Consider the following 23,126-nt stretch of genomic DNA (forward strand, 5'->3'; position numbering starts at 1 on the left):
TTTGTGCTACACAGGACCAAACGAAGGAGCTGATTGGAACGGGCACTAGGAGGGACGGATTGTATTACTTTAGCAAAACGGGTTCGCTACATCATGTGAGTACTGCAGATTCAGAGTTGGAGTTGTGGCATCGTTGTATGGGTCATCCTTCCGAGAAAGTAGTTAAGTTGCTTCCCACAGTTAGTAATAAAGCTTGTTTAAATAAAGGATGTGAAGTATTTATGCGTGCTAAGAATCCTAGAGATAGTTTTCCTTTGAGTGACAATAATGCATCTAGAATTTTTGAGAAAATTCACTCTGATTTGTGGGGCCCGTATAAACATGTTTCGTCATGCGGAGCTTGTTATTTTTAGACAATAGTTGATGATTATTCTAGAGCCGTTTGGATTTATTTAATGAATGATAAAACGGAGGTGTTTCGTTTATTTTTGATGTTTGTTGCTTAGGTGGAAAGACAGTTTTCACAAACCATAAAAATTGTGCAAAGCGATAATGGTACGGAGTTTAATTGTTTGCGTGATTTTTTTGATACTACGGGTATTATTTTCCAAACCTCTTTTGTGGGTACTCCGCAACAAAACGAGAGGGTTGAGAGAAAACACAAACATATTTTGTCTGTTGGGAGGGCTTTAAGATTCCAAGCCAAGTTATCTATTTATTTTTGGGATGAGTGTGTACTTGCCGCTGCTCACCTAATAAACCGTACTTCTACTCAGTTGCTACAAAATAAAACCCCATTTGAAATACTCTTTAATAAACCTCCTATGTTTAATGACATTCGTACTTTTGGGTGTTTATGCTTTGCACATAATCAGAGGACTAACGGAGATAAGTTTGCAAGTAGAAGTCGGAAGTGTATTTTTGTGGGCTACCCTTTTGGGAAGAAAGGGTGGCGTTTGTATGACCTTGACTCTAAGGTGTTTTTTGTGTCTCATGATGTTAAATTTGTTGAGGATGTGTTTCCATTTTCTACTCCGGAAGATGTTAACATTGAGCCTCACGTTTTTGAGTCGGGTTATGATGTACATGATGATTTTGTTGAGTTTGAGGGCTCTTAAGTTGATGTGGTGTCTAATGGTGCCATTGAGGGTGGCATGGGGTTATAGACGCAGGGGAAACCTGCGGGCACGGGATCGCAGGTAGCCCAACAGCACGGAGCTACTGCCTCCCCGCAGGAAAAACCCGCGAGCGCGGGGACAACAACCGAGTCTGGGGTTGATTCTGCTAGCTGCCAACGTCCAGAGCAGCCGTCTCCTTCTCGTGATGACAACAGTAGTGCCGAGGCAGCAGCTCCTCATCTCTTGGGGCGTGGTTTTCGAGAAAAAATTCCAAATGTACGACATCGAGATTATGTGACTCACTCCGTTTTTGCTAATAGTCCGTCTCCCTCCTCTCCGTCCTCCAACACTCCTTCAGGTACTCCTTACCCTTTAGCACATTATATAAATTGTGACAAGTTTTCTGTGAATTATTGTAAGTTTCTGGCAGCTATTGTTGGTGGTCATGATCCGAAATCCTTTAAAGAGGCCATGAAACATGAAGGTTGGAGGAAATCCATGCAAGAGGAAATACGAGCCTTGGAAGATAATGGTACTTGGACCTTAGAGCACCTTCCCCCTGGTAAACGTGCTCTAGGGAGTCAATGGGTGTACAAGACAAAATATTTGTCTATTGGTGATATTGAACGACTTAAATCTCGATTGGTTGTTTTTGGTAATCATCAGCAGGAAGGCATAGATTATGGTGAAACGTTTGCTCCAGTTGCAAAGATGACAACGGTTCGGGCCTTTCTTGCAATTACAGCATCAAAGAACTGGGAACTCCATCAAATGGATGTGCATAATGCTTTCTTGCACGGTGATCTTGCTGAGGAGGTATACATGAAATTACCTCCCGGGTTTGAAGGTGAAGATCCTTCTTTAGTGTGTCGCTTGAGGAAGTCCTTTTATGGGTTGAAGAAAGCACCAAGGTGTTGGTTTGTAAAGCTAACTACGGCTTTAAAAGGGTATGGCTTCATTCAATCTTACTCTGATTATTCTCTTTTCACGTATACCAAAGGCACAATTCAAATTAATGTCTTAGTATATGTTGATGATCTTATTATTTCTGGGAATCATTCCGCTGCACTTGTTGGTTTCAAGGCTTATCTCAGTGATTGTTTCAAGATGAAGGATCTAGGTTCTTTGAAGTATTTTTTGGGCATAAAAGTTGCTCGTAGTGCTTCAGGTTTATTTTTATGTCAACGAAAATATGTGTTGGACATTATTTCTGAAGCAGGTTTGTTAGGGGCTAAGCCAAGTGGTTTTCCTATGGAGCAAAACCACAAGCTTGGTCGTGCCACAGGTGAGTTTCTTGCAGATCCGGAAGTGTATCGTAGGTTGGTTGGTCGTTTGATTTACCTAGGGGTAACTAGACCTGATCTAGCATACTCCGTTCATATCTTGTCTCAGTTTATGCAAGAGCCGCGCATTGAGCATTGGGAAGCAGCTCTTCGTGTTGTCCGTTATTTGAAAGGTACTGCGGGTCAGGGTATCTTGTTGAGTGCTACTAGTGACCTCACCTTGGAAGGTTGGTGTGATTCGGATTGGGCGGCTTGTCCATTAACTCGCCGTTTTGTCACAGGTTGGTTGGTATTTTTAGGTCATTCGCCTATCTCTTGGAAGACTAAAAAGCAACCAACTGTGGCTACGTCTTCTTGTGATGCCGAGTACAGGGCTATGTATGCAGCTACTTGTGAGCTCAAATGGCTTAAGGGATTGTTGTTGAGTTTGGGTGTGCATCATCCTAAGGCTATCAAGTTATTTTGTGACAGTCAATCAGCTTTGCACATCGCTCAGAATCCGGTCTTTCATGAACGGACCAAACATATTGAAGTCGATTGTCACTTTGTTCGAGATGCAATTATTGAAGGCTTGATTTCTCCATCTTATGTTCCTACGACTACTCAATTGGCCGACATTTTCACAAAGGCTCTTGGAAAGTCACAATTTGACCATGTTCTGTCCAAGTTGGGCACTTATGATCCTAGTGCTCCAACTTGAGGGAGGTATTAAGGATATATTTTGGTAGGATATATTTTGGGAATATTTGATATTATCTTTTATTGTGTTTCCTAATTTCTAGTAACCTAATTAAGGTAACTCTAGGAATTAGCTTTGTATATATACTTTTGCCTCAATGAATGAAAGATCAAGCCGTATGTTTGTGCAATTCTACAATGCATAATCGCTTGATTGAGAAATGGTGTACTCTTGAATATTTACTAGAACTAGAATTTAGTTAGATTTTCTCGGATTACATTGTCGGCTATTCTTTTGAGTGATAGATGGTCCAAGACTCCAAGTTTTCATTTTCACATGCATGAAAAAGATACTTAGATACCTAAATCTATCCTAAATTCTTCTGTAATGTCACATTTTACTTTTCTTTCTTTTCCGAACACCTTGAAGAACACCCTTATGACCAAAGACAATTCACCTTCAAGGCTTCAACGGATAGCCATTTCTTAAATGATGCGTGGTTGAGAATGCATGCAATGAAGAAGATAGGGGGAGCGCGGGATTTTTAGCTTATACAGTATTCTGTACATTCTTTGTTTTTTTTAGTTGATATTGTACGTTTTTTTATTATTATATTTGCCAATAAATAATTTTTTTTTTTGGGTTTTCTAAGCTATACCCCTAATCTATTCGAGTTTCTAAGGTGTACCCATACTTTTTAAAGTTTTAAAGTTATGCCCCTCAACTCACTACCATTAATGAATGGTACCCTCCTTGGGACTTCCATGTCACCTAAAGTTAACTATAAATTTAATAAAAAGATGATAAAAGGTAAGGAAATGATAGGAGAAAGAAATCTTAGCCACCGCAACCCTAATAATGAAAACTGAAGCCACGAAATCACTCTCTCAAATAACTTTTAAACAACTAATAAGGGTACATTTTAGTATTGATAAGAAGTTGAAGGGCACAACTTAAAAACTTGAAAAAGTATGGGTACACCTTAGAAACTCGAATACCTTAGGGGTATAGCTTAGAAAAACCTTTTTTTTTTTAAAAAAAAAGTTGATAATATTAAAAAATACATTTTGAAAAGGTTCTAACAAGTAACAAATATTAACGAGTATGTTTTACTATATCAAATAATCACAAAATAAAGCCAGTCAAAGTAAGTTTATGAATAGTGTCAAAATTTTAAATTTGTTAATTAAAAAGGAATGGAGGAAATATAATGCCCACAGAGAGGGGAAAAAAAAACTGAGATTGTATAGGTTTGCTAGGCTGCTAGAGCTCCAATATTATGCCAAGATTTGTGTAAATGATTTTCCTTAACCTTGTATTGCTTAATCAGAGGTATAGAAAAAAAAATGAAGAGGCGATCTCAATAAGTTTCAATTCATTCAACTAGCTGTTATGTTCTTTTTACCCTGAAATTTTTTAATACAAAATATTTAAGGAACAAAAATTTTCAATAAAGACGAATTAAACCATGTTCTCTCCATTTAAATGATAAAAATATTAATTAAAATAATTTTAAATTGATTAAAAAAAAAAAATATATATATAATCAAACTAAGCTAGTTAGCTAAGTGATATAACAATAAGTTCATAGGATATAAAAATAGGGAATGTTGAAAAAAATTCTGAATTAATTGATTTAGACCAACTAGTGAATTGAATTTTTTGACAATGCTACTAATTAAAATCTTAGGTTAGAAATCGATCCACATCTTTCGTTCTCATCCACCATAATGCATGTGAAGTACGGAGTAATTGCCAATGTCAATGTGCTCAAACCAGATAATACTCCGTTTCTTGACTTTCTAAAACAAAAAAAAAAAAAAAACTATTTAAATTATGTTTAATTATTGCAAATAATTTGAAACGGAGATTAACAGGTGGCCCGGAGTAACTTCAATTGAGATCAAAAGTTGTTCATCCATGAATCATCCAATTCCCACAAATGCTTATCATCAATTTCCATGTCCAATAAAATGTTGAATTCATGATTAATTCCTTGAGAAGGATCATTATTGGTGTTATTATTGCCTGTAGCTTGATGATGATGATGATCCCCTGAGGATGAAGAACTCTCACTTGATCTCCACCTTCTATTCTCGACCCTCGATCGAGCTTGTTCCGATGAACTTGGTTGGTCATTATCAACTTGATGACCTAATACCGGTCTATTCATGGGTGGTGGTGGTGGTGGCTGTGGTGGTGCAGCCGGCCGTCTATCGAATGCTCGTAAGCACTTTGATTTAATGTAAACTCGGCATACCGTAAACTCTCCCTTTTGCTGTATGTATCAATTGTTTGTCAATAGATAGCTATTATTTTTTCGTATATATATATAAATAAAAATGATGAGATTGCACATTACGAATGTAAGCTCGAAGATGAGCATGCAAGATAATGCATGTTTTTATGCAGAAATGTTACGTAATGATCATTATAAAATTTTTAGATAAAATGTAGGGAAAAAATCACTTTTGATCAGCATGTGTCATCTTTGGAAGAGAATGACTTATATTTTTTCCCAATTTTTTATCTGCTCAAATTCCAAAACTAAACAAATATTACAATAAAAAAAAAATTAAAAAAAAAAAAAATTAAGGGCTTGTTTGGCATCATTTTTGGTTTTCAGTTTTCTGTTTATTTTTTAAAACCAAAAACAGCAAACAAGAAAAAGGTGTTTCCACTTTTCTGTTGTCAGTTTTCAAAATTATTATAATTTTAATATGATTAAATAATTTTTGATTCATTATGGGACATATATCATATACTTTTAAAAAACAAATAACCAAAAAACAGAAAACCACATCAATGCCAAACGAACCCTAAGATTGTGACTATACATTTTTGAAATAAAAAGTGAAGATTATTCTTTTTCCAAAAATAAATTACTCCTTTCGTTTCGGAATAATCAGAATACTTTGATTTTTGCACTATTTATATGCTAACTTTGACTATATTTTTTTTTACAAATATACAAAAAAAAATGTTGACATCTAAATTATTTTTGGATTAGTTTTTAAGTTTTTTTTCATTATATTAATTTATGCTTCTGAGTAATATAGAATTATAAACATTAGTGGTCCAACTTATATATTGACTTGTATATTGGTTAAAGTATTGTGATTATTATAAACAGAGGGAATAAGGTGTATTCTATTCACCTGATTTTCACTTATCTATATTTAACTTAACTTATTTGAACTTTTTTTTTTGAGGAGCTTATCTGAAATTTATTAAAACTTATTATAGTTGTAATTTGAACTTGAAAAACCTTTATTAGAACTTATTTTTCCTAAACTTAACTTATCTGAGCCTATATTAACTTATCTGAATTTATTAGAACTGAAATAAATAAAAATAGGTGAACCGAACAACTCCTGTGTAGGAGACTAATCAGATTAGTAAGTTGACAAAAGAAGCCAAAAAAATATTTGGAATCTTGGAGTAATTACAAAGGTGGGTTCTTGCTAAAAGACGAATAAAAACAAAACGACCCCGACCAATTTCAATCAATGGCGGATTGGCGTATCTGTGTTGGTGCAGACTGAGTCACGCAGCACCAGAAAAAATTAATTTTTTTTTAAAATAAAAATATTAAAGAGACCGCTTCTTATAGAGAGGCGATCTGTTTTTATAAAAATATCAAAGAGACCAACTATTAATGTAAGTGGTCTCTTTGATGCTGCTATTGCATTTCAAATTTTGGAGTTGCTTTCTTTCTTCATTAAAGAGACCGATTATACTTAATAACAGGTCTCTTAAGTTATCTCATTTTTTTAGTTAACAATTATTAATAATTTTTGCTTCTATTTATAATTTTATATCCTATATTTGTACAACCAATTTTAATATTTTTCCACAAATCTAAGTAAAAAATCATAAAGTTAATGTAATAGTTTTATATTACTATTTGTTTGTAACATGTTATTTGTAATATTTTCAACTTGTAAGATTGAATTTTTAAGTAGTACGGAGTATTTGGTTGTATTATGGATTTTTGTGTCCTATTTTAGATTGAAATCGATTTGGTGAAATATAATTTTTTATATATATATATATATATATAATTTTTGGATTGAAATTAATTATGAACAAGATTTGGAAAAATTATTTGTACTTTCACAAGTAATCAATAATTAATAGTGACTCACCAAGTTGGAAATCCTGGATCCGCCACTGATTTCAATAGAATTTCCATAATTCTATCTTGACTAACGTTCAAGTTTCGTACATAAAAATTATGCTCGCCTTCCGGTCGTGCTGAGAGTAGGCAAATTTGTTTTTGCTTGTCTTTTCATACAACTAGACCTATATAATTTATACTTTTAAACAATTATTTATTTTTATCTTATGATTATGATGTTGCAATTTAAAATTCAATTTATAAATTTTCACGTTTTATGTGCCATCTCCTTCAAAAATTATCTTTAATATAGGTTATCACTTACTTTGTATTAGATTAATTTATTTCATTAAAGAGGTTGATTATAATATACCAGTAATATATATTCGGACCACCATTTCAAAAGTATTACTAAAATATTCAAATTAATCTATAACAAGATCTTACACTTTTGAAAATGACCTTCATTCTATATTGTGCTTAATTTGATTAAAAAAATAAAATAACTAACAACGGTATATAAACACAAACCATCAACGATATATATTTGTCTAATGAACGTAATGATGTTAGGCTTGTTCACATTTCTAATGATTTATGAGCAATATCTTTGGGATACTTTAACATTCTATTAAACACGAAATTGGGTTGCACCCGCAAATCAAAAGAGAGAGTCAACATTAGAAGTCCAAATGAGGTTTCATCCAAAAATCATACGACAATAAGAGAAGTAACCCCTTAGCCTTAGCTTATAAAATGATTAACTTTTGACCAATGTAGGAGACTTGTATGTGATGATACTTTGGAGATCTATTTTTCAACAAATTCACTTCTATAATTTATCTCTCTAATTTTTCATTTTTTTAAATTATTTTCTAATTAGTATATCAATATTTGAAGAAAAAAATGTTCCATGCATCAGTGAAATTCTCTATTAAAAATTTTAGGCTAAGGATAGCGCCAAAAGAATAATAATGAATTATATTTAAGGATTATTATTGACATGCTTAACTTATTAAATTTACAAAATAATTAAGTACGTACTCTCTGATATTCTAGGATGACACTTAATTAATTTCAATAAAAGAAAATAAAAACTTATTGTTATTATAAAAGTTTGAAAATATATGGTGTTATATTATAATTCATTTTTGAAAAAAGTATGGTGTTATTTTCTAAAATTTTCTATAAATTATTAGGATTTGACATTACAAAAGTTATAAAATTAATAATAATAAAAATTATTATTATTATTATTATTATATGTTTTTTAAATTATGGAAATTAATTTGAGTTGACCTTACACAAATTATTTAAATTAACGACACATCTAAAAAAAAAAAAAAAAAAAAAAAAAAAACTTGTGGAGCTAATCATGGCGTGATAAATCCCTAATGACTAATGAGAGGAATTGAAATCTAAGTGACATATGCTTGTTAATTACTCCGTAGTCTATTTTTTTTTATTTTTTATTTTTAAAAAAGAGTCTATTACAAAAAAAAAAAAAAAAAAAAGTCTATTATAGTTTAAAAAAGGAAATATACTTACAGATGGAACAGGATTAGTAGAAGATGAGGATTGATCATCAATGGCTATGTACTCATTCATCTTCCAGTCAGTCTTAGAGCCTGATCGACTGCGAGCTCGGCCACGGTAGAATACCATTGTCCTCTTAATTCCTATGATTTTATTTGAGGAGTAGACGTAACTAGGAGACCCGGTGGCTTTCCAGTAACCAAGGGTGGTGAGGCGGTTCGGCCGTCCTCCATTAGCCTCTCGCTCTTGCTTTGGTATGAAGAAGAACCATTCTTGTAGCTGTGGATCATTCCTACATCGCTCCCCTGATAATTCTGCAATGCATGCAGAATAATATAATTAAGGGCTTGATTGACATCAGTTTTGATTTTCAGTTTCCTTTTTTTTAAACCAAAAACACGAAACAAGAAAAAAATGTTTCTACTTTTCTGTTGTCAATTTTCAAAATTATCATAATTTTAATAAGTTTATATAATTTTTGATTCATTATATTACTCATATCATATACTTTTAGAAAACAAAAAAACCAAAAAACAGAAAACCACAGTAATGCCAAACGAAGATATAAATTAGGTTTTCACAAAGTTTTATGTGTGGTTGTGGCCGTCTGGCCTGATCGATCGAGTAATCCATGACCAACCATGCATTGATGCATGGTTACTTATTAAAGGGTACCCCTAACCGATCGGATACCCTTGACCAGTCGGGCTTTACATATTTAAATTTTTTTTTTAAATTATTCAAAATATATAACTTATTTTACATAAAACAAGTTGTTAGGTTTTATATATACTACATCCGTTTCATATTTTTTTGAACTTTAAAATATTTTATATCTCACAGATAATATGTTAAAGTTGCCAAAAAAAAAAATTACAATTTTTTTAAATAGGAAAAAAAATGTGTAGGGGTCATAGGTTTAACCTTAGGGGTCATAGGTTTAACCTAATGGTGTGATATTGTGTTCAATTTTGTTAAACGTTAGAAATTTAAAATTTAAGGTAGGTGGTATACGGACCTTTTTTTAGAACCTTTTTATTTTTTTATTTTTTTTTGACAAAATAGAACCATTTTAAAATGATGATTAAATTAACAATTTTTCTCGATCATAAGTTTATTAAAAAAAATAAAAAAAATAAAAAAAACCTTAGGCTTTGCTACTTTCTATCTATATCTCTTTTAATACAAATAAATATACATATATCCCTCCAAAATTGAGTGTAATATGATATTGATGATCGATCTTTAGAAACTTTTTTTCACTTTTTTTTAGCAGAATGAAAACAATGGCTAAGAAAGGTATCTAGCCACCACAATAAAATTGGTCCGACTCTACATTTATGTACCGGACAAAGGGAATTAATATACTACGTATATATTGTCACTTGATGAGATAGCTTACTTGCTAGCTAGCTACCTTAACATACGGTACATTTTATTTTTAGTTGTGATTATCCATTTCGTATTACTTAAAAGTTTATATTATTTCCAACTTGTTGGTATGCAATGCTCATATATGTATTATGTAACAAAAAATGTTAATGTGATTTGACTAAATCACGATTACAATGTGACTAACAATTCCAAATGATAGAACGAAGTATATAAAAACGGGAGTTAATTAAGTGACTTGAAACAAATTAAAATGTACGAAGTAAATTAAAATCGAAGGGTTGAGCTGAGATAGAAGATAACATACGTGGAAGATCCCATGGATTATAGTCGTAAATATAAACCACAGGTATAACACCATCGATATCTTGTGTTGCTCGTCCTTGAAGCTTTTGTTGAAGATAAAATGATATTAACTCTTCTTCTGTAGGATAAAATCGAAACCCTGGTGCTTCCATTGTAAAAATAATTATATATTATTTCATCAACTTCACCTTTTTTTTTTTAAAATAAAAATAAACAACAAATGACCAAAATGTAAGCAAATAAAAATAGACGAAGATCAAGTGAAATAATGATGATGATAAGAATGAATAAATAATGGAACACAATCAGTCAATCAAAGGGGCAACAGAGAAGAAGTGTGGAAATTTCTTAGAAAAAAGTTATGATGTGTTAAAAAAAAAATTGTATGTACTCTTAGATGACACGGTTTGTTAAAGAATAATATTCAAGCTATAGCGTGTGTCAGTAAGTACAAGATAGACTATTATTTGAATGAGAAACAGTGAGTCAAGCTTATGAAGAATTATGTTTGTGAACTTAGGATTTAGTCATTTAGATACTACTTACCGTTAAATATTACTCCGTCTCCGTAGTCGAAACTTAAAAAATATTTTATATCTTATAAAAACACCCTAACATTGCAACTAATATTTAACGGAAGTAGTATATTACACCTTTTATTTTTAAAAATAAATACTCCGTTTATTGATAAATAATTGACATATTTGACTTTTTTTCAACTTTGACCATTTTAATCTTCTAAAAAAAACAAAAATTGCATTGTCTTTTACCACCCCATAATCTTCTAAATTTTTTATTTTACCACCAAAAATGAATTAAAAAGTTGGATTTTACCATCACTCTTAAGGGATTCCTTCCATAAACCGATTAATTCATCTTAAAAGGAAATTAGGGCTATTGAGTTTATAAGGTTTAGTTAGTGTAGAGAATAGTCCCTTAATTAGCGGATTGAAAACACTATGTTTGTTAAAAATGTATGTTGTATGTCAAATACCAAATTTATTTGATTTCCAAAATAAACTAATTAACAATATGCCCAATTTAATTGTTTGAATCCAAATCAAAGACCTAACATCAATAGATTGATTAAAAATTAATTCATGCATCTGTTTAAGAATGACACTCAATAAATTAAAACATAAACACGCGTCCCTCAATACCTATCCTAAAGAACATGAGGGTAAATTCAAAGAACATGGATCATTATGATCATAGAAGCTAGCTAAACAAAATAAACATGAACTCGAAATTAAAGTGCATAAGGGGTAAAAGAAAATAATATGAAGATTATAAATCCCAAAATAACATAGGGTTAAAGCAAATGAACAAGAACCCAAAAGAACATATACTATGTATTCATGTAACATGAACATAATATTTAGGTGAACTGTTAAACATCGCCCGCAAATTCCTACATAAAGCCCACAAAATAAGAGTGAAATGACACTTTTGCCCTCATACTAAAAAACACACAATTTCTCTCTCTACTCTCTACTTCCACTTTCTCTCTCTAAATTATTTCTAGAGCTATGTCGAGGCGGCCCGGCAAGGAAGTGGCGGCACCGGCGGTGGGCGGAAGGCGGTTTGCCGGCCAGAAGGTAAATTTTTTAATTTTTGTAATTTTTTTTTAAAAAAAAAACCTCCGGCGACGGTGGGGCGCCAAGGCGAGACGCCACCACCACGGCGGAGGCGCCTAGGCAAGGCGCCCGTACGGTGGTGGCGGCGCCTAGCCCAGACGCCACTACCACGGCGGCGGCGCAGAGGCTAGGCGCCACGGCCGTGGTAGTGGCGTCTGGGCTAGGCGCCGACACCACCGTACAGGCGCCTTGCCTAGGCGCCTCGTTCTTTTTTTTTTTTTTAAATTTTTTTTTTTGTTTTTTTTTTAATTTTAAATTTTATTTTCGATTTTTTTTTTTTTTTTTTAAAAATTTGTTTTTCTTTTTTTTAAATTGTATGTTCCCTTTTTTTTTTTATCTTTTTTTTTTAAAATTTTGTTTTTTTATTTGTTTTAATTTTATATTTTTTATGTTTATAATTTTATTTCCGTGACTTGTTTATTTGCTTTTGTGTTTATTTTCGACTTTTTTTAATTTGTTTTCGTTATTATGTTTCGTTATTTACTTGGAGTTAGGCATCGCAATTTAGACCTGGTGCGGGGAAGAGTATTGACGTCGTGAGGAGTACGATCTACTCAATGGAGAGCTCGGGGCCCAGACACGTTAGATCCCGTGGTATTTCGGCCTCGGCCCGCAGAGAACGGGTGCACTGTTCTGCGGACGATCAAGATGATGATGATGATGATGAGGAGGAGGAGGAGGAGGTCGAGGAGGAGGAGGTCGAGGACGAGGATGATGCAGATGAGGATGTCGACGATCAGAGTGGACCATATGATGATTACGGTCCATTCAGTCAGAGACTTGATGATACGTATGAGACGCATAGGGTAGATGTGCGTAAGGGTCGAGATGGTAGGTTTGTTAGTAGATCTGGCACATCATCTGCGTCCACTGTGTCTGCGGGTAGCAGAAAACGGTCGAGGGCCGTTAATGATTCTTGGATGGTGAGGGGTGAGGTGGCCGGGGGACCTATAGACGGGAGTGTGATTCCTAGCTTTTTAGGACACATCGCTACCCGTATTTGGGAGGACCAGGAGAGGGCTTTGGATACAGGCATTTTGAAATGCCAAACCCGGGAAAAGACTTGTAGGTTTTTGTGTAGCTGGGCTGATGCTTGGCCGGAGGAGAGCGAGATGGTCGGGCGATTGAGGGCCACTAGAGTGAGTCACCTTCCTGCCACCATGCACGATAGGATTGACTGGACGCTGATCACGGCTTTCGTTGAGCGATGGCAGCCGGATACGAACTCGTTCCACCTTCCGTTCGGTGAGATGACGATCATGTTGCATGACGTCGAGGCCATCCTTGGGATTCCCGTGGAGGGAAACCGAGCATCTGTCGTCACTGATGCGGATCAGGCAGATTTACTAGCGGAGCTGTTGACGGTGGATAGGGCTGCGCTGTACACATCGGCACTTGGTGTGTGGGATCACGGCGGCGTTAAGATCGCAGCCGTCTTGCAGCGATGTTTGCACCCTACGGCACGTAGGACGCAGGACACACAGCTGGCTGCATATGTTTTTCTTCTTCTCGGGTGTACCTTGTTTCCGGATAAGAGCGGGAACAAGCTCAGGCCACGCGACATAGTTGACGCGTGTGAGCCCGACAGAGTAGGCCAGTTTTCTTGGGGGTCGGCTACGCTGGCGTATCTGTATCGCCAGTTAGGATTCTCGAGCCGGGCTGATGCAGCAGGTATCACTGGATGTCTGACGTTGTTACAGACCTGAATATACGAGTATTTTCCTGCGTTTCGACCACACCGCGACCCGGTTCCCATTGGTGATGGCCAGCCACGTGCCTGTGCGTGGAGTCCGCGTGTCGAGAAGAAGTCCGTTGACCGCGCGCTCCATACGGTTATCGCTTGACAGGATGTCCCCCTTAGAGGTACAGTGATTAAATTATTTCTACTTTTACAATCTGATGCTTTATTTTATGACTGTTACTGATTTTAAATAATGTGCAGGTGAACTGGATGCCTTTCGGCCAGAACCCTAGTAATAGGGTACCCAGGACCCTCTACACTGGACTGATTCAGTATCGCGAGATCGTAGAGGCGTACATGCCGCAGCGCTGTCTTCGCCAGCTTGGATTTGTCCAAGTTGTCCCACCTCCACCGGCATGGCCCAGTAAGGCGGTACGATCTGCGTCGTCGAAGGAGTACGTCGTCCAATGGCCGTCAAACATGATATCCATGTGGGAGCAGTTTCCGATGGTTGCCCGCCTATGGACGGCGGAGCTGCAGCGGCCGCCAAGTGGGGTGACTGCCATGTGTGACCAGCACTACATGGAATGGTACATCCGGCACTCGCACCCGAGGTTGATCAAAGACATCGACGACGCAGATGATGACGATGTGCCACCTGCCACTGCCTCTTATGCGGTACGTCTCATCTTTTATTTGTTGTTCTCTTATTTTAATATATATATGTATAATACGTCGTTTCATGTTTTTTGTTTTGTGTAGTGGATGGGCAAGATTATGCAGTTGGGACACCGACTTTTTGAGGAAAGGGACTGCATGACGAGTGCATCAGGCAGAGCTGTTATTGACGATCTGGAACGGACCCTTGAGCAGTGGCAGTGGGCGTCACAGAGGGATTACTGATATTTGAAATTAGACATTATCTTTTTAGTTTGTAATATTTGAAATTATTGTTCTTAGTTTTTAAAATTCAATATTATCATTTTAGTTTGTAATATTTGAAATTATTGTTGTTAGTTTTTAAAATGAAACATTATCTTTTAAAAATGAACACATAGAAATGACATAGTATTGACAATACAAGGCCTCATAGTAAAAGGTAGGTGTACATCAACAAAAACTACATGGCAATTAAATTGTTCCACTGTTGCACGCGAGCATGGTACAAAGCATCCCAACCCTCCACGCTTGCTCTACGAATTTCATACCACTTCGGTATGATATTTGGGACCGGAAAATCGGGTGACATGTCTAATCGGATAAAATGTCTGTATGACGGCCCAAGAAATCCAATAGCAACGTCCCTTACCGGTCTGGTAACGGTCTCGCGCGAACACCAGGGCAGAACCGTTGTACATGGATAATAGGCTCGACTATGTAAACCAAGGCCGAAATGCATGACTGCACACTTGTAGATGTTTGCAACGGCAAAGAGATCAAGTGGCGCATCGAACCAATGATTTTGACCGCAAGGTCCCCCTCCCCACCGGATACGCTGCAGAGACCTATCCAAGTCCTCGCCGTACACATGGCCATACACATCTCGGTTTGATGCGATTTCACTGTACATCAACTGCCGCACTAAACCGTAGTTGTCTTCACCCATTTGAAACACATCCGCCACAACCCGAAATCCGCAGTTACCATCTGCAATGACATCATTCCACCCGTCCAAGAATGGCATCATGATATTAGGGATCCTGTCCTTATATGGAAAATGTTCAATGTCCATTCTCCCTGTTACACACATCAATAAACACAATAAACAAGTCAACAGTAAACTAATCAAACAGTCAACAAAAGAAATTGAAGTCGAATGTCTTACCGGTGCCGGGCATATTCACCGACGACGATGATTGGCTGCCACTTGATGAGGATGTACGACCACGGCCACGGCCACGGCCACGACCGCGAATGTACTCAAACGCACTCTTGTTCCGCCGTGGTTGTCGACCCCTAGGTCGCTCGACCCCTTCCGGTTCCTCGGTATCCAAACACGATGTATTGAACATGTCATGAAGTATGTGTGTAGCACTACGAATGATCGAAGGGTGACTGGAGGACACTTGGTCAAACATCATCTGAAACTGCTCCAACTCCTCCTGTTCACGGTGAACCGTATGCGGAACAGCATGCTCTCCGATAACGAGCGTCCGCCAGAATGGATGAACCTGATCGACATGTAACGACGCCCTGTCTTGCGTAATTACGCGGTGAATGGTGCATGCACAAGGTAATCCATGAGTCATTGATATAGCACATCCGCACCGAATAGCCACTTCATCGCCCAACTCCCTCATCCTGGTATACTCGCTCAGAATCAACCCCAAACAGTGGTGTGACACACGACCGTGGAGAATCTTAAATATGAAATGGCCATACAACATGCCATGTCGTCGTCTGGAGTCCTCGAGATAGTTCTTGATGCCGTTCCTCTGAGTATCAATAGCCTTGTTTATTCTCTCGAACAGTGTATCCAGAGCAGCCGTGGAAGAATCAATCCAGTCCTTCAAAGCTCTATGAGCGCTCTCGACTCTGCATGTCGTAGTGTTCCCAAAATGAAGAACTTGGTTCGTCCAATATTTGACAAACTTTTCCCTCTGAGGTACCCACTGATGCATCACATAGTCTACGATTGGCGGGCACCACTTGTACGCATCCTTTAAGTTTTCCAAGGCTCGATCGTACTCTGCCTCCGTGGTAGCTTGCAGGATCTTCCGCCACTTACCATTTACCAATCTCTCTGCTGAATCTAAGTTCTTGTTGAAAAGGTTGTAGGCTTTGACTTTCACGCAGTTGTTGATGTGCCATGTGCACAGTAAATGGCTCGACTCCGGAAACAGCTCCGCTATAGGGGCAAAAAGACCTCCCTCACAATCACTTACGATGGCCGATGGCTGTACATTTGGGCCGATGTAGTTTCTCAACTTTTCCAACACCCAACGGTAACTCGCAGCCGTCTCATCCTTCATGACTGCATAACCAATCAGAAAGTTCTGGTTCGTTGGAGCCATCCCAACCATCTCAACCAGTGGGAACTTGTACTTGTTTGTCTTGTACGTTGAATCGATCAAAATCACAGATGGCCAAGACGAAATCATATCAGCACAATCAGGATGGACAAGGAACAAATGAGTTACCTCCGATGTGTCTTCGTCAGATTCAAACCAGTAAAGGTAACCACGTGCTTGTGCCTGGTGCAGAAGCTGCTGTATAGGGTTCCTTCCCTCTGACCGTTCAAACCTCAATTTCTCTCTGACGTTGTAGATGTGTCTTCGGTTTGGCTGGTCTTCGGGGAATTTCTCTAACACAGACGCTAATATTTTAGCGGGCTTCACTTGAGCATCACTCATTTCTTTTACAACTAGTTTCGCAGCTGGACTTAGGCCGCTTAACTGCCGATGCCCCACTTTGTATGCTATCAGCTCATGGTTGTGATATCCCCATTTGCCGTAACCCTTCACTTCCCAACCGTCACGCCTTTGATGTTGTCGAACCTTAACTCGGAACTGACACCCACAACCTTTCCGCTTTGAGTCAAACCGAATCGCTTTACTGAAATCTCGTTCTTCTCTTTTGCGATAACGGTCGCATCTCAAAATGCGATCCATTCTACCATCCCGTTGAGATTTATGAGTTGCTACTACTAAACAAAAGCCTGATCTAATTGCAACCTGTTTTGCCCAATCAATCGCTTGTTGAGCATCTTCGAACAGGCCATCATGTACAAAAATCCCACTGTAATCATTTCCGTCTCCACCATAATCCTGTAACAATAACATATACCGTATAAATATAATTACATTAAGATTAAATTAACAAAAAAAACAAAAAAAAAAAAAAGGGGATTAAATTAAAAAATAAAATTAAAAAAAAAAAAAAAAAAAAAAAAATATTCCCCTACTGGCGCCTGGCCAGGACGCCGGAGCCACGGCCGGGGCGCCTGGTCAGGACGCCGCCGCCATGGTGGCGGCGTGGTGGCCAGGCGCCTTGGCCGTGGCTGCGGCGTCCTGGCCACGCGCCACTACTATGGTCGAGGCTTCTCCACCAGGCGCCGTGACCACGGTGGCGGCGTCCTGGCTAGGCGCCACAACCACGGCATGGCCTTTTGGCTAGGCGCCAGCCACCATTTCGTCCTTACGATGCGTTACGAACCTCGTTTTCCGATGACGACGGCGATTCTCCGGTGATCCTCGGCGATCCGGTGCTGCTCCACATTTTTTTAGTGCGAAAAATTTATCTTCCGTTAAAATTATAAAAAGGGCAAATTTGTCAAAAAATTATAAAATGTGGGCTTTATGTAGAGATTTGCGGGCGATGAATAACAAGTCCCATATTTAGACCCAAAAAAACAATTTTTAAACCCGCATAGCTACCTTTAAGAACATAATTTGTAATTAATTAAAGAGCAAGTTGATCAATCTCAAAGAGCATGTTCAATTCCAATTTTCTTAAAAAGAATATAGATCAGAGTATGAAGTACATACAGATGATGAAAAAAGAGCATATATCATAATCCGATAAACATAATCTTCAACCTCATAAAATACACAAAATACAAACACTAGAAATTAATGAGAAAATACAAGTTTTTTTTTTTTTTTTTTTTTTTTTTGACAAGAATGAGAAAATACAAGTTATTGACAAAATTGTAAATAAATCAACAACTTCTTAGAAAATATGGATCCCACTGTTATTGATATATTTTTGAAAATGCCATGATGACAAGGCATTTATGTTGTCTTATTTACCATTTTGCCATTTGATAAACAAATTTTGTTTATCAAATTGATTAACTGGAGCTTTCTCTTAATGAATCAAATCTAGAAATTTATTTACTTTCACTGATGAATTTGTCAATTTCGTCTCTCTATTACTAGATTTATTGGAATGACAAAATTGACTTCACAATTGTTTTGAAATTCATAGTTGGTATATTAGTTTCTAAACTGTTAAATTTTCTCTCCCTACTACAAACCCTAAAATTGCAACAAAAGCATTACAAGACCCCAACTTCAGTGAGTAAGCATACATAAACTTACCAGTGCTATCCCTGATTAGTCCTCCTCCCCCTGCAGGGCCAGGAGAACCCCTCGCTGCACCATCCGTATTTAGAACCAGCCAGCCAAAAGGTGGTGCTAACCATCTCACATTTGCCTCGACCCTTTGTCTCCTGCTTGGATTCGAACTTTGATCAAGGTAGCCCACTTATGGTCCCAAGACAGAGTGTGTCTTCCATCACCAATGGCAACACGAGTTCCCGTACACAAGACTCTAGCATTTTCGGTTATACCACGCCACACATTCGACATATTTGACTTAGGTTCAAACATATCTACATCACACCGTCCTTTGCAGTATTTTGCACGAAGAACACTAGACCACAAGGAGTTAGGTTCCGTTAGAACTCGCCATCCCAATTTTGTGAGGAAAGCAGCATTGGCATCTCTCGTTGATCTCATTCCCAATCCCCCTTGCTGTTTTGGAAGCTGAAGCGTTTCCCAGGATATCAAGTGAATTCTTCTTTTTTCTTCACTCCCACCCCAAACAAACCTTCTCGTCTTTTTATCCAACTCCTCACAGATGGTTCTTGGGATTTTAGCCGTTTGCATTGCGTATGTGCTTATAGACTTAATAGAGGATTTAGCTAGAGTGATCCTTCCAGCAAGTGAAATGTATTTTGACTTCCACCCCGCAAGTCGTCTATCCACCTTGTCACACAAGTAAGCAAAAGTGTTTTTAGTCACTCTGCTTGACAAAGTGGGCATACCCAAATAGTTCCCCAAATCATCAGTCATATCCATGCGTAACGCATTTGTAATGGCAGCCTTCGAACTTTGCTCCATGTTCTGAGAAAAAAAGACTCTAGACTTGGCGTGGCTAACCTTTTGGCCAAAAGCTGCACAAAAGGTGTTTAGACATCCCTGAATAATCATTGCTTGATCAATATTTGCCTCCGCAAATAAAATTATGTCATCCGTGAAGCACAAATTTGATAGCTTTGGTCCATTCCTGCTTGCTCTAATAGGCTGCCATTTATTATTGATAATAGACTCTTCAATAACTTGGTTTAACCGTTCCATACATAGGACAAAGAGGTAAGGTGATAGAGGGTCACCTTGCCTAATTCCTCTACCCGGGCTAAAAGCATGAGTTGGGTCTCCATTCCAAAGAACTTTCATCGAAGACGTTGAAATGCACTCCATAATAACTTCAATAATTACTGGAGGGAAACGAATCTCAAGGAGTGTATCGTGTATAAACTCCCAACGCAGCCTATCGTACGCCTTCTCGAAGTCAATTTTAATAGCCATTAAACCCCCTTGCTCCTTGTTTGTTTTTCATTGTGTGGAGCACCTCTTGTACAATTACTATGTTATCTGTAATTTGCCTCCCCGGGACGAAACTTGTTTGAGTACATGACGTCAAGTGAGGCATCATTGTGTGAATGGTCTTAATAAATTATTCCAGTCACGAGAGGTGAACTCAGGAAATATATCAGTTGGCAGGGATCCTTGTTCCAACTCCCCTTCTGCCAAAAATAAGTCTTGAAAATATTTAACGATTACTTCTTGCACTCGGTTTTTATCATGAATCCAATCACTCTCCGGTTCTTCTTTAATGGCACTAATTTTGTTCCTCCACCTCCTTGCAATCGTGCTCAAGTGGAAAAAAGTAGTATTTCTATCTCCATCTTGAATCCACTCCACTCGGGATTTTTGGTACCAAAGAAGTTCTTCTTGCTCTAGCACTTCATCCAGTTCTTTCCTTAACTTTGCTTCCAATTTAATTATGTCTCTAGACTTTTGTTGTGCCAAACATTTCTGTACACCCCCAATACGCGCAAGAAGGATCCTCTTCTTTCTAAAAATATTATGGAATATTTTTTTATTCCAATCTTGGAGATCATTGGCTATTTTTTCTAGGTGAGGGATCAACGGTGCATTCTTATCCCACTTTTCCTCAATAAAGCTCCGAAAATTTTCATGGGTCAACCATGCGGCTTGGAATTTAAAAGGTTTATTAACATTTGAAATCGGGGCAAAGCCATTAGGAGCAATTAAAACCGGGCAATGGTCTGATCCTATAGCTAGGAGGTTTTTTGAAGCAGCATTAGCAAACTGTAGACTCCAGTCCCCATTACAAAAAGCACGATCCAGTCTTGCACTTGTGTATGTGTGAATATTTTTCCCTCTTGACCACGTATGAGCTGGGCCACTAAACTCAATCTCTAAGAGTCCAATGTCTTGAACCCATTCATTAAATAAAGTTTCCCGACGATGGGTTTCAGAAGAGCTAGAGCTTCTCTCCCACGAGAACCTCGTTTCATTAAAATCCCCCGCAACTAACCACGGTTTATTATTAGTATTTGAAAAATCCTTCAGTTCTTGCCAAAGCTCATTTCTTTTTGTAGGGTCTAGGCTAGCATATACTTCCGTGAAATACCATGGAGTCGCTCCTACCCTTTTGATATCCATCGTTATGTATTGCCTGTGTTTAATAATCGGTTCCACCCATGTCTCGATGTTGACTTCCATCACATGGATCAGGGGGTTTAAGATGCCCATGTACGAGTCCTCCATTGTCTGACCAACACATAGGGTCTTCTCCGGTGGCATCAACAGTTTGATCACATTCGGAATTGTCATTTGGTGTTGTCTTTATGTTCACTGGAATAGAAACCTCTTGAGTTGCTTCTTTATGGATTGAATTCTCAAGTGTGCTGCTAAAAGGTTGCTGATTTTCTTTCCCTTGGTAAGAGCGTTTTTGAGAGTCTTTTTCACTTACATCTATATTGACTATAGGCTGTAAAGGGGCATTAAGGACTTCTTTTTGCTTGAAAATATTTTGCGTATCTTTTTTTTTCTTTGTTTTACTATCATTATTATTGGCAGTTTTTTTCTTTTCCTTATCTTTTCCAACAGCAAAAGAAATATTTTTTTGTAGGGGGGTAATACCTTGAATTTCCCCCTCATTCTCAAACTCCATGATTTGGTCAGAATTCGAAGGATCCTTCCCAAAAATCAAATGATTGATTTTTCTTTTAGGTTTTTTATTTGATCTGACCAATTGGTCTATCATTTCAGGAGGATTTGGGGGAGTTGAGTGGGGGTTTTCCCTCACAAGAATTGGCTTCGAGAAGAGGATTTTTTCCATCATCGAGAAGTGGGGGTTATAATTGAGAAGATATGATACTAGTGAAACTTTTCACAAGATAAATGTGTCATGCCATAATATTTGAATAATACTCCGTATATATCAAAAAAAAGATTTTAGTAAACAAAATTAAATACGATAGCTCTTGTTATTTATTAATACTCCGTATATCAAAAGATTTTATTATTTATTCATTTATCACCACGAAAATTATCATATACGATGTACTTATGAATAGATTTTAGTAAACACAATTAAATACCCTCTAGTTTAATGTATGTGTAATTCACTAATCTGTATTATCCACATCCCCTTTGCATTTACAACAATTTTTTTAAAAGGTAGTTTTTCACAAAAAGTTGTACATAAAAGGTAGTTTTTCACAAAAAATCCTTTGTTTTTTATTGCCCCACAAAGTTTTATTGCCTTTTTTTCAAATTATGTATAGGCAGAGATTGCAATTGATAAGAGACAAATTAGTGAAATAGGGTGTAATAACGAGTATGAAAGGAAGTGATGATTTATTCACATGATAACTTAATATACAAAGTAACTAAAAAATTAAGTCTAAGAGAAAAATACGGTGAACAAAAGAGGCTAGAAAGAGGAAATTAAATGTATTTTGGATGGAAGATGCTACAAAGCGAGGATTATATTGCTGTATTATTCATTTATTCCTAATAAGGACAATGAAATGGAGAGCTAGGCCTAATTTAGTACCATTTGATTTCACAGAATAAATGCAATTTAACCTTAAAAAGAAATATGTCATTTAAATGTTGACTTGTTGACAAATCAGTCAATTTTCTTGTTGTTTTCTACAAATACATTACATAGCAACTTCTACATGCCTTCCAAAATATGCAACCCCAATTATTGCAGCAAAATGTCATTTTCTATATAGGCCAAGGAGTAATAACTAATAAGTGTTAATGGCAGACAAGAAAAAACGCATACTATGAGAAATATAATATTCGTGAATGTGTCTTGTAACAAACATGGGTTTCCCGAAAAAAAAAAAAAAAAAAAAAAAAAAAAAAACATAGGTCATAGGTGTGAGTGTATGACTTGTGAAGTTGTGAGTAGTTTTTGTACAAATTTTTGCCTACACCCAAATACCGGCAGCACTATCTGCACCCTTATCTCCTTCTAATGACGTCATTTAAATTTTTTAGTTTTGGATCACTTGAAAAATGTTCATTTTTATATATGTAAATGTTCAATTTTGCATCATTAAACATTCAAATTGTTAATATGACGTACTATATTCAAATTGT

General features: G+C 36.9%; 4 protein-coding genes across 4 annotated transcripts; 1 reads left to right on the forward strand and 3 right to left on the reverse strand.

The window, feature by feature from the left end:
• Positions 1–4,824: 4,824 nt before the first annotated feature.
• Positions 4,825–10,931, reverse strand: LOC110730951 (NAC domain-containing protein 90-like). Its single transcript, XM_021910797.1, has 3 exons — positions 10,376–10,931; positions 8,689–8,990; positions 4,825–5,298 (listed from the first exon to the last, which is right to left on the reverse strand). Exons 1-3 carry the CDS (start codon positions 10,524–10,526, stop codon positions 4,924–4,926), a joined length of 828 nt encoding a protein of 275 aa, XP_021766489.1. The 5' UTR covers positions 10,527–10,931; the 3' UTR covers positions 4,825–4,923.
• Positions 10,932–13,995: 3,064 nt separating this feature from the next.
• LOC110730952 lies at positions 13,996–14,638 on the forward strand. Its single transcript, XM_021910799.1, has 2 exons — positions 13,996–14,370; positions 14,455–14,638. Exons 1-2 carry the CDS (start codon positions 14,050–14,052, stop codon positions 14,593–14,595), a joined length of 462 nt encoding a protein of 153 aa, XP_021766491.1. The 5' UTR covers positions 13,996–14,049; the 3' UTR covers positions 14,596–14,638.
• Positions 14,639–14,709: 71 nt separating this feature from the next.
• Positions 14,710–16,723, reverse strand: LOC110730971. The gene is made up of 2 exons (XM_021910821.1): positions 15,518–16,723; positions 14,710–15,429 (listed from the first exon to the last, which is right to left on the reverse strand). The coding sequence occupies exons 1-2, from the start codon at positions 16,713–16,715 to the stop codon at positions 14,813–14,815; spliced, it is 1,815 nt and encodes a 604-aa protein (XP_021766513.1). The 5' UTR covers positions 16,716–16,723; the 3' UTR covers positions 14,710–14,812.
• A 3,406-nt stretch (positions 16,724–20,129) lies between these two features.
• LOC110731038 lies at positions 20,130–21,170 on the reverse strand. Its single transcript, XM_021910889.1, has one exon. The coding sequence runs from the start codon at positions 21,168–21,170 to the stop codon at positions 20,130–20,132; it is 1,041 nt and encodes a 346-aa protein (XP_021766581.1).
• Positions 21,171–23,126: the final 1,956 nt, after the last annotated feature.

The sequence above is a fragment of the Chenopodium quinoa genome, unplaced genomic scaffold (assembly GCF_001683475.1).
Source record: "Chenopodium quinoa cultivar QQ74 unplaced genomic scaffold, ASM168347v1, whole genome shotgun sequence".
Classification (NCBI taxonomy): domain Eukaryota; kingdom Viridiplantae; phylum Streptophyta; class Magnoliopsida; order Caryophyllales; family Amaranthaceae; genus Chenopodium; species Chenopodium quinoa.